This window comes from Teleopsis dalmanni, chromosome 2 (assembly GCF_002237135.1).
Source record: "Teleopsis dalmanni isolate 2A chromosome 2, ASM223713v2, whole genome shotgun sequence".
In the NCBI taxonomy this organism is placed as follows: Eukaryota; Metazoa; Arthropoda; class Insecta; order Diptera; family Diopsidae; genus Teleopsis; species Teleopsis dalmanni.
Window position 1 is genome coordinate 168,106,004 of NC_051847.1, and position 16,759 is coordinate 168,122,762.

The 16,759-nt window shown below is 27.1% G+C and overlaps 1 protein-coding gene across 1 annotated transcript; it reads left to right on the plus strand.

The window, feature by feature from the left end:
* Nucleotides 1-3,244: 3,244 nt before the first annotated feature.
* LOC119676120 (homeobox protein abdominal-B-like) lies at nt 3,245-14,489 on the plus strand (the record flags this gene model as incomplete). The annotated part of the gene is made up of 5 exons (XM_038087349.1): nt 3,245-4,049; nt 10,581-10,789; nt 10,855-11,059; nt 13,893-14,089; nt 14,163-14,489. Coding segments are annotated over 5 exons (1,608 nt in total), but the record flags the coding sequence as incomplete, so codon positions are not given.
* Nucleotides 14,490-16,759: the final 2,270 nt, after the last annotated feature.

Genomic DNA, 16,759 nt, shown 5'->3' on the forward strand with positions numbered 1-16,759 from the left:
ATATTTCTCTGAATTTTAATCAATAATAAATAGTTCGTTTTTTTTTTCTACTAGTTAAGTTGTGTATACAAATTTCTTAGCAAATATACTAAACGCGGCTATGAGAACTTTTGTACAAATTTCAATACTAGATGGAGCCACTTGCTACCTAAACGTAATTTTGATTCAGACAGCCCCAAACGGCATGAATTTTTCAAAAATAAGAGTAGAGAGCGTCTCCGAGTGTGTTCCTGTGGATGTTCCACGCATGTGTTCTACAAATATAGCTGACACACACACCGTAGATGTGAGTCTATAACTGTGTGAGTTGAGATACTATGTTCATATGCATATTGAATTAAAAGATACAAATATTTTTATTTTATTTTGATACAAATGATTATCTAGAATATATAGATAGATATATTATTTATAACTGTTATAAAATGGTTAGTTACGGTTTTTTACAGTTTTACTATTTAATTATGGTATAATAAAATATTTGTTTAAAAAGTTTCTCTTAGTAGCTAACAGAGCTTTATTGTGTTTCTATGCGGGAGTTTACAAGATACTCTTATTAAGTTATCCCACCAACACAATGAAAAGTTGCTACGTATACGTATACGTAGCAAAGTAAACCTGTTCATATTTATAATATGTGTCGTCGGAACACAAAGAGAAACCTTAGTTTACTTAACTTTCGCAGCAGATACGTACTCATAGATACAAGTGCAATGTGTTCAGTTCTTCAGTTTTATATTGCGAGAGCATTAAAGTATTTTGGATACAAATTCGTTTTGCGCTGACTCCAGGGTTCGAAATTTTGGTCCGCTCTGTGCGTGCAAACCAATAGTAACAACAACAACAACAGCAGGAATGCCTTGCAACGTTATAAGAACAACGTGCCACCACCATTGCGCTGCCGTTTTAGCTAAAGAACTTCAAATGTTGTTTTTAGTTAAATTTCATGTGCATAGCAAGTATCTGAACGTATGCACGTATCTATCTATAGATACGCTCCCAAACGCGCTTCAGTTGGGAGAACTATACAAAGGAAAAGAAACGTAACGAATTCATTTCTTTTCATATTTTTGTGTTGTTATTTTTTCTGTTGTTCACAATCTTGACTTTTGATATGAAGACATTTCGGCATTTGTGTGACAAAAGAATCTGTTTTCAGTGTGGATTTGTACTCCGCAGCGTACGGTACGGGACACACGGCACACGACTCGAAAGTTGTTGTTTGTGTGTTTTCAGTCAGTTTTCAGTCAGTTTTCAGTCAGTTTTCATTCAGTTCAATTCTGTTAAGAAAATTATTTGAAAAATAAAGTCGATGTGTGTTGAGCATACGTTACTAGTCGAGTTCCAAAGCATAACAACAACAGACAACAGACAAAAGATACGAGATATGAGCGACAGGAACGAGTTCCAATAAGATTTCAAATTTAATAAGAAAATTGAAAAATATATAGTTTGTTTTGTAATTTTACTATTTATTGTGTGTGCGTTAAAGATATTTCTTTTCCTGATTTGAAATTGAAATGGGGATTTGCACAATGGAAGAAAGCAAAAATTTCGGAAAAACAAAAATTCAAAAATTAAGTTAAGCAGTTCAACTGTAGCAGATAAAAGTTAAAATCTAACAAAAAAAAATATATTTGAAGTGCAGAATTGAAAAAAAAGTTACCAAGAAATACGTAAAAAATATATATAAAAATGCTTTGAAAGAATAATAATTATATACGTTAGACTTATTAACTAAAATCTATTAAAGAAATATATATTAAAATGAGTTTGTTTTTGCAATTCACAAAAAATCTGAAAACATACCCAATAAATATATTAAAAATATATTTAACATATATATAAGTGTATAAATAGAAATATAAAAACTTGAATTGACATCTATATATGAACCTAACTTATTTGACAACTTTTCTTACAATTTTTTCCCACCAAAATTGCTGTACTCTGGTGTTTCCTGGTCAACAAAAAAAAAAAAATTTTTTTTGAACTTAAAAAATATACAAATCAACCTGAAATTCTTAAATAAACAATACCAAATATAAACAAAATAAACAAAAATCGTTTGGATTACAATTCTGCAACAATTGAAAATTTGCATACAACCGGCAAAATAATTAAAAATACGAAAAACATTAAACAACTACTATAATAAAAAAATAATTATTTGTTTTGATCGTAAAATCAAATTTTATGGTCGCCAACAAAAAAACAAAAAAAATAATAATATTTTTATGTGTACAAAATCATATAAAAAATTAAATCACGCACTTCAATCTTTTGACAATTCGTGCGACAACGTGTGAAAATCCAATAAACTGAATTAAATATAAAAAACTAATAAAAATTTAATAATAAAAATTGGCAATTAAAAAACAATTACATACAATACAACCGTAAAAAAAATAAAATGTTTTTTTTAAAAAAAACTATTGCATAAAAATAAATAAATAAAAATTATTTTAATAAAAAATAATTTTAATATTTTTTATATAAAAAATATATTTATATTTATAAATTTATAAAAAATTAAATAATTTAATCAACATAAAATAACTGCGCTCGTGCACCCTGTACCCCCCGTCTAATCACATACAAAATCATATGTTCATGAAATTCTAAATCTCTTAAAATTGACATTGCGCTTTGTATTTGATCGAATCCATTTAAAAACACTTGATTCGTTTAACAAATATTTTGACCTCACTAAATACGAAATTGCCTCTGTCATATATGAAAATCAAAACTCTAAAAAAATGCGAACTCAATCCGTGCTCTTCACACGCCAAAACCACAAAAACTAAATAATCATCATACGCTCTGGAACACTTCTTCCGAAACACGTCCGAACTCTTAACCGTGCGCGTTTCTCTTTGCGATATTATCATCGCCCACGTTCAACTGTATGCGTGTGTATCTGTGTGATTCGCGCTCTTTACAAAACGTATTTTTGCACAACAATTTGAACAAATAAAACAAAAAAACAAAAAAAACAACATTCACACAAAAATAAAAATTAAATCAAAATTATTATAAATGTTGATTTCTGAAATAATGCCAAAATACAACAAAACATTTTAACAAAAAAAAAAAAAAAATTAAAAATAATAAACTAAAATAAAATTCAATTCTAATATTCCGCATTCGTTAATTTCCACACAATTTATTTATTAACGAATTTTAAAATTGAAATAATTTCGCGTACGCTAATATAAAAATCTTTTGTTTGTAATAAATCGCGTTCAAAATAACCGTAACTATTCCACCACTCCCCCAAACCCCAACCATCCCGCTGGCGTGCGCTCTTTACGACCCCCACGATGTCTCGGCAGTCGGGTCGCACGCCGCTGCCGGGGCTTGGTGGGGGCCACATCATCACGCTCCACATCCAACCACAACTTCTACTATTAATCAAACAACAACATATAATCAATTGCATCATCATCATCCGCATCCGCATCATCACCATCATCATCCGCATTTGCAACATACTGCTATCTCTGCAACGGCATCATTGGCATCAACGGCTGCAATTCTACAACAACAAAATCAACAACAAACAACGCCAACATCACATTCCACGCCCACACATGCGGTCATGTATGAAGATCCCCCACCAGTGCCAATACTTCCCGTACATCAGCAACAGCATCACCTCCCGCAACAACAACAGCTATCACAACAGCAACAGCAACAACAACAAATACCAACAACACCAGTTAGCGGACATAGTCCTACACAAACACCTACTGGTCCTTCAACGCAAACACAACAGCATCTCACATCACCACAGCATCAACATCAGCAGCAGCAACAGCAGCAGCAGCAACAACAACAACAGACGAATAGTGTTTCTACAGTTGCGACGTCTAGTTTACAACAGCAGCAGCAACAGCAACAACAGCAACAGCAGCAGCAACAACAACAGCAGCAGCAACAGCAGCAACAAAAACAGCAAAACACAGCAGTGGCGTCCGGCCAAACACAAATTGTTGCGCCGACACCGGCGAGTGTTTCCCCATCCAGTGTTAGTTCCCAACCACCAGGTGAGTAAGAAATGGACACAGATTTAAATTTCTCTCTTCCAAGTCCATGCGAAAGGTTTCTTTGATTTTGTGCGTATATTCGTTACGGGTTGGAAAGTATAGGAAATGTGTGGACATTTAATAGAATCAGTGGAAGATATATAAGATAACATATATTAACAAGTTTGATCATTTGGCCTAGTACTTGCAAAATTTTGGGTTGGCACAGGATTCTATTATCATAGATAAAGTATTTATAGAAAATAATTACTATATTAAAATAAATAAAAGAAATAAAATAAATCATTTTATTTTAATATATGTATAATAATATAAACAATAAATATTAGTTTTTGAAAAATAAATCTATATGTTTGATATATAGTGGTATATATGAAAAATCATATATTTATTACAAAAAGTTTTGTTCACATATAAATACATAATCGTTCCAAAATTAATAATAGAAACTATTCTATTTAGTTTAATATTTATTAATATTGATGTTATTAATATCAATATTAATAATATGAATTTAAAAAAATTAAATTTAAAAAAATTAAATTTAAAAAAATTAAATATTTTAAAAATTAAATTAATATTAGAAACCACTTTATTTAGTATTAAATTTGTTAATATTATTAATATGAAGTATTTAAAAGTATTTAATTAAATTTGACAATGACAATAGTATTAAATTTATTTATTTATTATTATTTATTTATTATTATTATGAGGTATTTAAAAATATTTAATTTTAAAGAATTAAATATGAAATATTAAGTTATTTACTATTATGTGTATTATATTTCTATATTTGATTTATTATATTAAATTTATTTATTTATATATTATTATTTATTTATTATGATTTATTTATTATTAATATGACGTATTTAAAAATATTTAATTTTAAAGAATTAAATATGAAATATTTAGTTATTTACTATAATGTGTATTATATTTTTATATTTGATTTGATTATTTGATTATTTTATGTATTATAATATAATGTCATATATAAAATAATATGTTTCCAAATATGACATATATGATATATATTTATGGCTTATAACTTTTTATACTGACTCTGATTTTTAAATAATTTTATTTAGTACTCAAATTTTGATATATTATTTCATATACGATAATGCATATACAATATTTTATCACAATATTTTATATATGATATTACGTATATGTATTACTGAAATCAATGTTTTCATATAAATAAAATATTTTAATGTTTATAAAATATTTTATGTAATATACAATTATGTATAATTTTGTTTTATTTCATAATTTGCTTTCTTTATTGTTCTATTCATTTTTTTATTGTTTTATAGAATATACAAATATGTATTGTATATTCTATTACCAATACATATATATATATACACTATTATTATTCTATTAAATTTTATAGAATACATATAAGGTATTACATTGATTTTAATTAAATACAAAATTTCATTTAAAATTTAATGCTTTTTTTATTATATTATTATTATACAATTATATTATTTATGCAATTATATTAAATTTATACATAAATAAATATACACCTAAGTATTTATATATTATGTTGGTATTATAATTATAGCAATATATTATTATTATAAATTTTCTGTTAAATTTTTTTTATGCATTTAAAATATTGTATTATTTAAAATATATTACAATATTCCTGTGATAAGGACATATATATTATTTTCCCTGCTTATGAAATAATAGTTTATTTATTTTTAATGTTATCATTTTTAGTTTAAAATTTTTTGATATTTTGTATACTTATTTTTAATAATTTTATTTGAATGCGTTTTTTACCGTCGAGCCGACAGTAGGCGGAAGGTAGTTCTCGACTCTTACTTTGTCAGGGATTGTTTCATCGGAACCGCTTTCGCATGATTGTTTTTTTGGCTAGATATGTTGTGCTCTTCTTTTCGAACCTGTGTCCAAGTCTCCCAAGCAAATTGTTTGTTGCTACCACTATTCCAGCGGTGTTTTTGTTGTCTCAGACTTCCGTGTTCCACTATTAATTTTTTCATTATCTCTTTTACAAGTTACTTATACGAATAATGGGCAGATTATTATGACAACAACATAGTCGTCTCAGTATTGCAAACCATTATATTGTATGAGAATTTGCACAAATTGTAAGAAAATTTCTTTTAACTTCATATGGATAGAACTATATTACTAAAATTAAAATTATTAGCATATTAATTTATTAAAACAAATCTGAAATAATTATAGAAAAACACACACTGCTTTGACTCTGACAGTACCCGTTCTTAATGCGGGTAACCCGGACATTTATCCGGTGCTGTGCGAACGGTGGGAGAAAAATGTTTATGTTTTAATAAAAAACATAATAATAATATTATTATCAAAACAGGCTAGTTGTCAAATTATTAAATAATATACTTTTTAAAAAAAAATTTTCCTTTTTAAACAATTTTTTATTTACACCAATATTTCGACAATATTTTACAGTCATCCTCAGAGTACTACAATGTCCCTATAATATTTAAATAAATAATTAATAGAAAATTTCGCATATCGATGATTTTATTTAATAAATATTTACAATGCTTGAAATATTTTTATTGTTTATGTTAAAAATCTGAAAGTTTTTACATTGCTATTTAAAAAGAAATTTTTTTCTATTTCTCCGGTTACAAATCGAACTTGAATAGACCTTGTCAACTTTAGAATTTCAATTTTTCTTTGTAGTTGTGATAATTTTGTTGAGATTAGGAATAGAGCTGAGAAGTAAAGTAAGTACAGATATAGCTTAGTTATACCTCATGTGCTGCCAAAATTAGAACTTCGTATGACGGAATCAAATAGGTCTTGAATAATATCAAAAACGTTAAATGCATTCAACTGATTAATATTGATTTACAAATTCTATATTAAGTCCTATGTAATATATAAGAGATGACATAACTTTATATAACAACGTATCACTGTTTGTTTATATGTATACATATATACACATATTTATATTAAAACGTTGACAATGATTTTTCTAGTGATTAAATCAATATATAAAACTTTAGCTGAAATAAAATATATGTGTTTTATACAGATTTTATTAGTAATATATATCTATGAGTTAATCGGGAGTTTCAGTGTTTATTTGCGAAAATATTGTTTAATCAAACAAAAACTTTTTCTTTGTCTTCACTTTTTTATATAAATTTGTGTATTTTCTTATAAATTTCTTTTGTGTGTTTTTGTATATTTAAATTTTAAACAATAAAACACTGTAAACAATTTCACAAAAGTCAATAACCCGCATTATAACATGTTAAAAAATTATTTTTTGATGAATGATTATACGATAAGTGGTACCAGTAATCCATATAGTTCTTCGCATTTTAACTAAGAATGAGTTTCATATCTGAAGTTGATCTTTTCAAGAATATTTTATAGATAGTTTTATTATTTCAGCATTTTAACAATAATAATATAATATGTATATAACAGTAGACTCGTTCTAACACATATCCATTACAAGAAACCCTCTAAATAACGAAGGACCAAAAATATTTAATTATAAAATTCAGATAATATATGTTCTCAATAATGAATAATGTTTTTATAATCCATTTAAAATAATGAAAGGCTTGCCATTTGATCTTTTTTAATACCGAGAAGCCATGGTATGTGGGTTTATAATAGTAATATAAAATCCATTGACAATAATTATGTATAAAACATACATAACAGTCTTACGTAGGTTTTTTATAAATAAATTTTGTTAATTTATCTCTTAATTTACCCCGATTAAACGGTTCAGTAAAGCTACAAATAATGTGTTATTTTAATACATGAAGTATTATTTAACGATTTGAGAATATAATTAATTGGATTTATATATACAATATTATAGATTATTTTATAAATCATGTTAGGCCATAAACACACAATTAAGTCTTTTATACGCGCATACGAACTTTATTTTGTGCAAATTTATTAATGTTTTTTATTTTTTATATGGCAGTTTTAGTGTAATAAAATTTTTTATCTGAACATCTCACAGATAAATAATTCAAAGCCAAACAACTAGGAAATAAATAATGTAGAAGACATTAGAAGCTTTAATTTATTTTTAGTTTTATTTTTTCGTAATTGGTGCGATTTTAATTAAGAAGGATAATTTATGAGAGTCATTTGAAATAATTCTTTAAGCAAATATAACAATTTTTCATATCACTATATATAAATTATTTTATAAATAAAATAATTATAAAAGTATTTTTTAAAATTATATCAGATTACATATCTTTATATATTATACATTTTAACTATAATTAAGTACTAAGGAAAAGATGCTATAAGATGGAATTATGAGGAAACATAAAAGATTGGGTTGAAGCTACTATATCGTAAATATTATATTTGTTTACAGCAAATGATTAAAAATATAAATATAAAATATATTATAATTATTAATAATTAGTTATATAAAATAGTATATAAATATTTTATTTCTTTTCGAAGAATTATTATGCAATGAAAAAAATTTTCAAGAAACCAAAGCCTATTTTGTATCTATCCATAAATTCCTTACAAAATTTTCGTAATTTTTAGTGAACTAAATAATTATAAAGAAAATATTTTATGATGACAATGAGGTTTAACTATAATTTATATTTAGTTGCCTTTAAAATTATTAATGAAATTTATAATAATATAGAAATAATATATGAAATATAATATGCATAAATAAAATAAAATAAAATTATTTCTAATGAAACATTGATGTAATTGATATAAGGATTCTGAAATCTCTTTGTCTCGTTTGTTTAGAAGAAATTAAATTATTAAAATAAGTCATATGCGTTACTGCATTTTGTTTTGAATTTGGTGAACCCGAAATAATAATTTAATATGTTCTTATAATAACAGGGTTGTTAGTTCTGCGTTTTGAATAAGGTGCACTTCTGTAACTATAGTATATTTTTTATGTTAACTATTGATCTAAATCAAATGGATGATATTCAGTTTCCAAATTTTATATTATATAGATTTTTTAATATTAGACGATGATCAGAACTTCAGGCTGAATTGTCTTCTTCTTGTTCTAGCTCGAGAACAGTTTTCATAGTTACAAAGAATCTCCTGTTTAATTTTCTAGTTTAAAAGGCAAACCTAAAAGGATATGCCCGTGTAGTTAAATTAATGAACTTTAGCTAGGCGGTTATCTTGTGCTAGTATTGATCCTATCTTGACAATATAGTGCACAGATAGTACACAGCAAAAATATTGCCAAAAAATATTTCCTAGCATATCGTATCTTAGGCACAATCATGACTAGGCCACTGTTGCACATAAAACTTTTAAAGTCACTACTTTTATGACCTCGATATGTTAGAGATTCTATGTAATAATGGAGTACGTTTTTCCGAACCCGGTTTAATAGAGCAATAGCAAAATACATTGAACGTGAGAAATTATATTCTGTACCAATATGTAATAGATTTTGCACCTGGTTAACGTAAAAGCCATTAAGCAATCGCATTAAAGTATGGAATTGATTTGTGTGATGATATAAAATTTCGTTCAAAAACGTCCTATCTCTCTCATGTTGATTTTTCCACGACCTTAGAATTTATTCCAAAACATATTCACGGTAAAAATTTTACTTCAACTTTGACACCGTTCTGTAAAATTAACAATGGATTGAAACATCTACAGGAAACATCTACTAAACCATGGTGTTTGACTTCTTATGACTATTCTAAAAACTTACTTCCTAATTTCTAATTCTTTAATATCTATTATCTGAGGCACTATACTCCTCCTATTAGTCAAGCATTTAAGTAGTAGTAGTAACATCTATTACACAATATCATTTCTATTATCTTTGTTGGATACGAATTTTTCATTTGCGAAATTAATTTATTTTATTAAAGAAAATGACCTTTGATAGTCTACCAATTCGTACAATATTAATTTCAGGTAGAACTTATAAGATGATATAATATGATGATAACTTGATGATGATATATGAAGATTAAATAATCATTGCATAGTTGGATTCGATATGTTCAGTTTAACGCTTGTCATCCACTGATTTGTGCACTTTATTTAAATTAAGCCTCCACTTTTCGAACCACTTGTTTCACAGATACAGGTTATTTTTCGAATAGCACCAGAAATAAAATTAATAGTTCCATTCAAAAAAAAAATAATTCGCTTCAATCAATATTTTTTATGCGCGTCTTTGCCTTAACACCTGTCAAATATGTCGGCTTATCATCTCAATAATACGAAAAATCAAATCTATTTTATATTAAATTTTTTAAGACCTATTTACCAAATAACATTATTAGTTTCTTCGACTCTCCATCTAAAGCAGTTTCAAAGCTTTTAAATAATAATTTATCAAGTGATCCTTGTTATTCCGGTATTGACAATTAATTACTTTATTCTTTTAAAAAAATTTTATTGTAAAATAATTGTTTACCGATAAGGTCGTTCTACATAAATTTTATATAGTAACATACAATATTAATATAAATTTTTTTCCCTTTACAGATATGTCCCTCTCATTAGCTCCATTACATTTACCCGTGATTAGGCCGGGCTTCGAAACTGATGCTACAGCCGCCGTTAAACGACATCCACATCCTTGGGCGTATGATGGCGATGGTTTCAGTTCAGCACAGTATCATCATGCATCGCAATATTACTTAGATAGAGATCGTAAGCCTGTCTTTTATGGCTATCCAGATACACAGTTTCAGGTATGAAAATTTATTTAAATAATTGTCAGTAGAAACTTAGCTTATTAAACTCTTTATTTGTGTAGCCATATTGGAATTATCGTGAACAGCCAACATCAGCTGCTGCGGCAGCTTACATGAGCGCCAGTGAAGAGCGGCATGCCAGCGTAACTGCAGCAGCAGCCGCTCGTCAATCTGTAGAAGGCACATCACAGTCAAGTTATGAGGCACCAACTTACCCATCACCTGGCGCTCTTAGAGCCTATCCAAGTGAAGCATACGCAAATACAGGTAAGTCGAAAATTATTGGTCGGAAATCTTCTTTTTAAGTTTTTATATACAAAAATCTGTAGTGTGGATTGGGGCTCAAATTTAGTTAAATTTCTGTGTAAATATTATTGCGCATTTGATGGTATGACGTTTTATTATTTAAATAAAAAATGCAAAAATAAGCTGGATTTTATTATGTGTAGTATAAGATTGTTTACTTTACTATGCTCGTGTTTTGTATATTTTACATTTTTTTAAATTGTTTACAATTGTCTGTATGAACCCACACTTCACTTCACTTTTCATTTACTTAAGTTTATGCCAAGTGTTATTTTATCTGAAAGTCTATTTATTTATTTATTTATAAAAAATAACAACACGTGTTAAACGTGTTTTTTAAAGTTTGTATCCAGTAATTATTTCAACTTCGCCTCATTTGTAATTTGTGATGCATTGCAGATGTCTGGTAAGGAAGGAATTTCTGAATTGGCACATATTTAATCAATGCAGAATTACAATAACCACACAATTTTTAAAATGTAGTCTACAGGTTAAAAAAATCTCTACTTTGATTTAAATTTAACTACAATATAAAAGTAGTATTCGACAGAATTCTTATATATGTACAATATGATCATTGGACCACGGAGCAACCTAGAGAACGAGTTACTGAAACTAATAATTTTTAGCCTAAATAACATCTAGAAGAGATTTTGACTACTCCACCTTTGTGAACAAGATTTCGACTTAGTTCAACACTTTTCTTCTCTGGGGTTCAGAAAACAGGGACAATCTTAGCAACTTCAAAGCCGTTGTAGTAGTTCAACAATTCTCTTCTCTGGACTTCAGAATACAGAGATAATCTTAGCAACTTTAAAGCCGTTGAAGTGTTTCAACAATTTTCTTCTCTGAGTTTAAGGGTACAAGGATAATATTAGCAACTGCATAGACATTGAGCTAAGCAGATAGGGTCTTAGGAATGTATTCTGAAAATTTAAAAAAACACTGATCTTCATTTCTAAAATTTTGTTCCATAGAATAATTGAATGAAAAAATATTTCATTAAGATGCTCGGACAGTTATTAATTATAAAGAGGGTGTCCGGTCATTGTGGGTTAGAAAATCACGCTGGTAGATTGATACCCGTATTCATAGCTGTAAATTAGGTCTTAAAACTGACTTAAGTAGAAATTAAGACAGCAAAGTTGATGACTTAAGCTTAATTTGAGCCTAAAGTTACAACAATGAAATCGGTCCTGAACAATCCTTTCAATTACTCTAGCAGTAGTTTTGAGAATGCTAAAGGAAAACTTCGCATATATTCTATTATTGTCTGACCTATGCGCAACATTCATAAAATATAGTTAAAATTTACTTTCTAGTGCAGATGTTTTTTAAATTCCATTAAAATTTAGAGATGATTCTCTTCGAGATCTATGATGACCAATAATAATAGTATCGCCGTATTTCACATTTTTATTTCTATGACCCAGCCTGGATTTAGTAATAAACATTTGGGTGTTATTTTAAGCTGGTTAAGCAAGTGTTTTGAAACTAACAGACGTCTGTCATTAAAAATGCTTAACTAAAACAAATTTTGCTCATATATAGGACTTATAAAATGTTTAGTGTTGAAGTTTATGCATTGTTATAATTAAAACTTAATTATAATTATAATTTTTATCATTTAAGTGAAGTGAATTTAGTGAAAAGTGTTTGCTTGATTATCATTTAAATAATTACAAAATATTTTTTTAATATAATATATAAGGGAATTACCCGTTAAGGGCTTCTAATTCAATTCTTCAACTTTTTTGGATAAGCAAATTCTTCCTCGGTTAGACGAATTAGTGAAGTATGCCATAACAAGTGAGCCATCATGGTTTACTGATAAGACTCGATATTAAATTGGCTTAGTTCTTTAACTAATATCAATAATATAAATTATATATCGATAAATAATATATCGATATAAATTTACATACAATATTTATTTTATATTTTTTTATTTTTTAATATTTATATTTCATAATTAGTAGACCTCAATAAATAATATTGCACAACGCACATGATATTGTACAATGTCTACACCAGTGGCATATGCTAGGGAAAAGAATTAGGGTAAAAACAACCTCTAAAATGTTTCAGACCCGTTTCAACTAGGTCTGAAACATAATTTTAATTAAATGTCTTTATATGAACCTTATATATTATATTATATATAAGGTTCATATATTATAGTAGTTTTCAAGAGTCCCCTCTTATATGGGTCTCTGTGTACGCTCCTGGTGCTCTATGACACGAAGTAGCGATACAAAAAAATTGGAAAAATAATATATAAATATGGAGGCATGTAGGGTGAACGTGATAGGTTTCTTAGTGAGGAATATTTTCAATTGATGTCTTATCAATAGCAGTAGACTTCTCTATGTAACAAAGTAATTGACTCAATTCTATTTCGATTAATTGACTATACTCAATTCTACTATTAATAAATATCATATTTTCTGGGAATGTTTTATATGGGTTGCTAAACATTTATCGTATTTGTAGCCAAAGGTGGAATTGGGGGCTGAAGCCAATCACTCATCATACCTCCAAATTAATATGTATACATGAAACTTTTCATTATTAAATGGTAAACAAAAGTATTGCTAATATATTATATTATCTGAAAGAATCTCCTTCCCTTTAAAAAGCGGTCCTCGTAGGACGGCTACATAAACAATGAATTAGGATAAAGTGAATGCATAAGTCTTTCCTATATACTAATTCATTTGATTTTATTAAATTTTTTTAAAAAGTATTGTTAAATTGATTTTTATCTCATAATTTCTTTTTGTGTATATTTTAGGTGGTGGCGCTGTTGGTCCATGCACACCGACTAATGCATTACATGAGTGGACTGGTCAAGTTTCGGTGAGAAAAAAGCGTAAGCCATATTCAAAATTTCAGACATTGGAACTTGAAAAAGAATTCCTATTTAATGCATATGTGTCAAAACAAAAACGTTGGGAATTAGCTAGAAACTTGCAGTTAACCGAAAGACAGGTATTTCAATAGCAAATTAAATAATCCTTATAATTCCAAAAATATTTATATATGATTATATATATTTTTAAAGGTAAAAATATGGTTCCAAAATCGTCGTATGAAAAACAAGAAGAACTCCCAACGGCAAGCAAATCAACAAAATAATAACAATAGTTCAAACAGTAATCATAATCATGGCCAAGCAGCGCAACAGCATCACAATACTCATCACTTGAACTTAGGTTTGGGCATGGGACATCATACCACGAAAATGCATCAGTGACCTTTAGAAAATAGCGGTGCTACGTCTTTGGGATTTTCCACCTTTTAACAGTTAGCAAACATAAAAACCGAAACAGTTAATGAATTTAATCAAATTAATTTTGTTTAAAAAGTTCCAATGGCGATGAAATTTATTTATGAGTGAAAACAAAAAAAATAGATATAAAGTCGCTTTAAGTTCAATTTTTATAAAATCTTTGCAAAAAAATTATCTTTTTTTTTTCACTAATGCAATATATTTTATTTTTATGATTTTAATATTGAATATTAACCTTGTTTTATGTATATGCAAAGGCACATTGCTATTTACGATGACTCCCAGAAGTACATTTAAAAAAAGATATTCTGTTTTCGTATAGATAGGGCATAATAGTAGGGAATTGTGGTAGTAAATAGTTAAAAAGTAAATACTTTACTTTATATGTAAAGTAGAAATTCACAAAATAATAAGAGTAACCTACCGAGCTTAACGAACACTAGGTAACTAGTAGTGTACATGCAAGGTAGGGTTTGCGTTATTGGCCTGTAATGTATTTATACATTGTATTATATCTTATATTATCTTATTATATAATATGTATTATATATATAATATATTACAACAATATAAAATATTATTTTATACTTCGCACTCCATGCTTACGAACACATGTTCCCGTATACAGCCATGATTCGTTTTCCGTCTTCACTTGGTTGCATGTCCAGTCAGCAATTATCGCATATACACTATAAACTAAGTAATATAAGAACAGTTTAAAGCGGTTATAATAAAATAAATTTTATGTCCATGTGTTGACACTTTACAGTGCTGCTCTATTATTTGATCAGCAAGCTTGCTCCAAGAGATCGGGAACTTATAGTACATGGACTTATTGACCAAGTGCTAAAACTACATTCTACAAAATGAATTGTGACTTTTGTATCTAACATTGACGCATACATTTATGTATATATATGTAACACGCCTTTATTAGCCTTTTTGTATAATAAGTTAGTGTCCCAATAAATACACTTAAACTTTAGTTTTTGATTTGTGTTGAACTCGCAAATCTTCTCAGAAGGGCCATATTATCAGATGATTAAGTCATCGATGATCACCATATCTTTTGTTGCTTTCAACGCTTTATATTTTTATACCTTATGGTGCATTGTATATATATATGTATGTAATGTTATATAAAAATGTAAAATACGTATATATTTAAATATAATAGGAAAACATTGCTGTTAAACATACAAATGTTTTCAACAATTTGTATTATTTATAAAAATGTCTTCAACAGTTCGGATTATTTGTAAAAATGTTTGCAACAATTTCTATTAATTATAGAAATGTCCTTAACAATTTCTATTATATATAGAAATGTTTTAATTAGGAATTTATATATTGTAAAAATGTTTGTTCGAAACCTTTTTCACGAATTTCGAACTAAATTTAATAAACAAATAAATAACTCCTAAAACAAATACACATAAGTCAATAAATAAATTTGGTGATCGATGATCAACTGATCATTTGCATAACATCGTCCTTAACAACTTTTCTTGAATAGTATTAGCCGTCTACATAAATATTTTTTAATAAACAAATGTCTTTCATATATATTTTTATAAAAGAAATCTTTTAAAATTTTCAAATATAATTTGAATTTTTTGTATTTTATTTCCATACTTCTCTCTAACACTTTACCCAGTGAACCCGTTTGATATTTTATTTTTGTAGTAAATCTATTATTTGGAGTTATTTCAAAAGCCCAAAAATTTTTAAAAGCCAAACCAATTTAATTAAAATAATTTTAAATTTATTAAAATATTTTGCGCATTTTTGCAAGGATTTTATAAATATATTAATTATGCTTTAAATAAAATATGCAATTTATATTATTATTGCATATTATATATCTCAAATTGTTGTAGATACTTTAGAATGATGAAACCGAATTCATTGAACATTTTACGTCCATTCCGTGAGAATGTCAAATATATATGCATAAATTATAGCAATTCTTATTATTATTTTTAAGAATGCAAGATTTCTGTATAACACAAAATATATAAACAAGAACAAATAATACCGAAACTAAATCCCAAAAAAAAAAATCATTACGGCACTGCTAGTTTAAAATTTAAAAACAAAAAAAATAAAAAAATAAAATATATCTTAACTATTCTATTAAGGAAAAAATAAATAAAATAATTGATGTAGGTCAGTAGTAGTAAAAAATAAAAAAAAAATGTTTGAAAGCTCGTTTTTCATATTCACTTTAAATAAACTCTATTTTAAAGATACAAAACAAAACAAAACAAAAGAAAAGAAAAGAAAAAAAAACAAGTTGAAGTATAAGTCATTAGTATACATTAATATTAATAAACAATAATATTAACTTAATTTAAAATAAATTAATA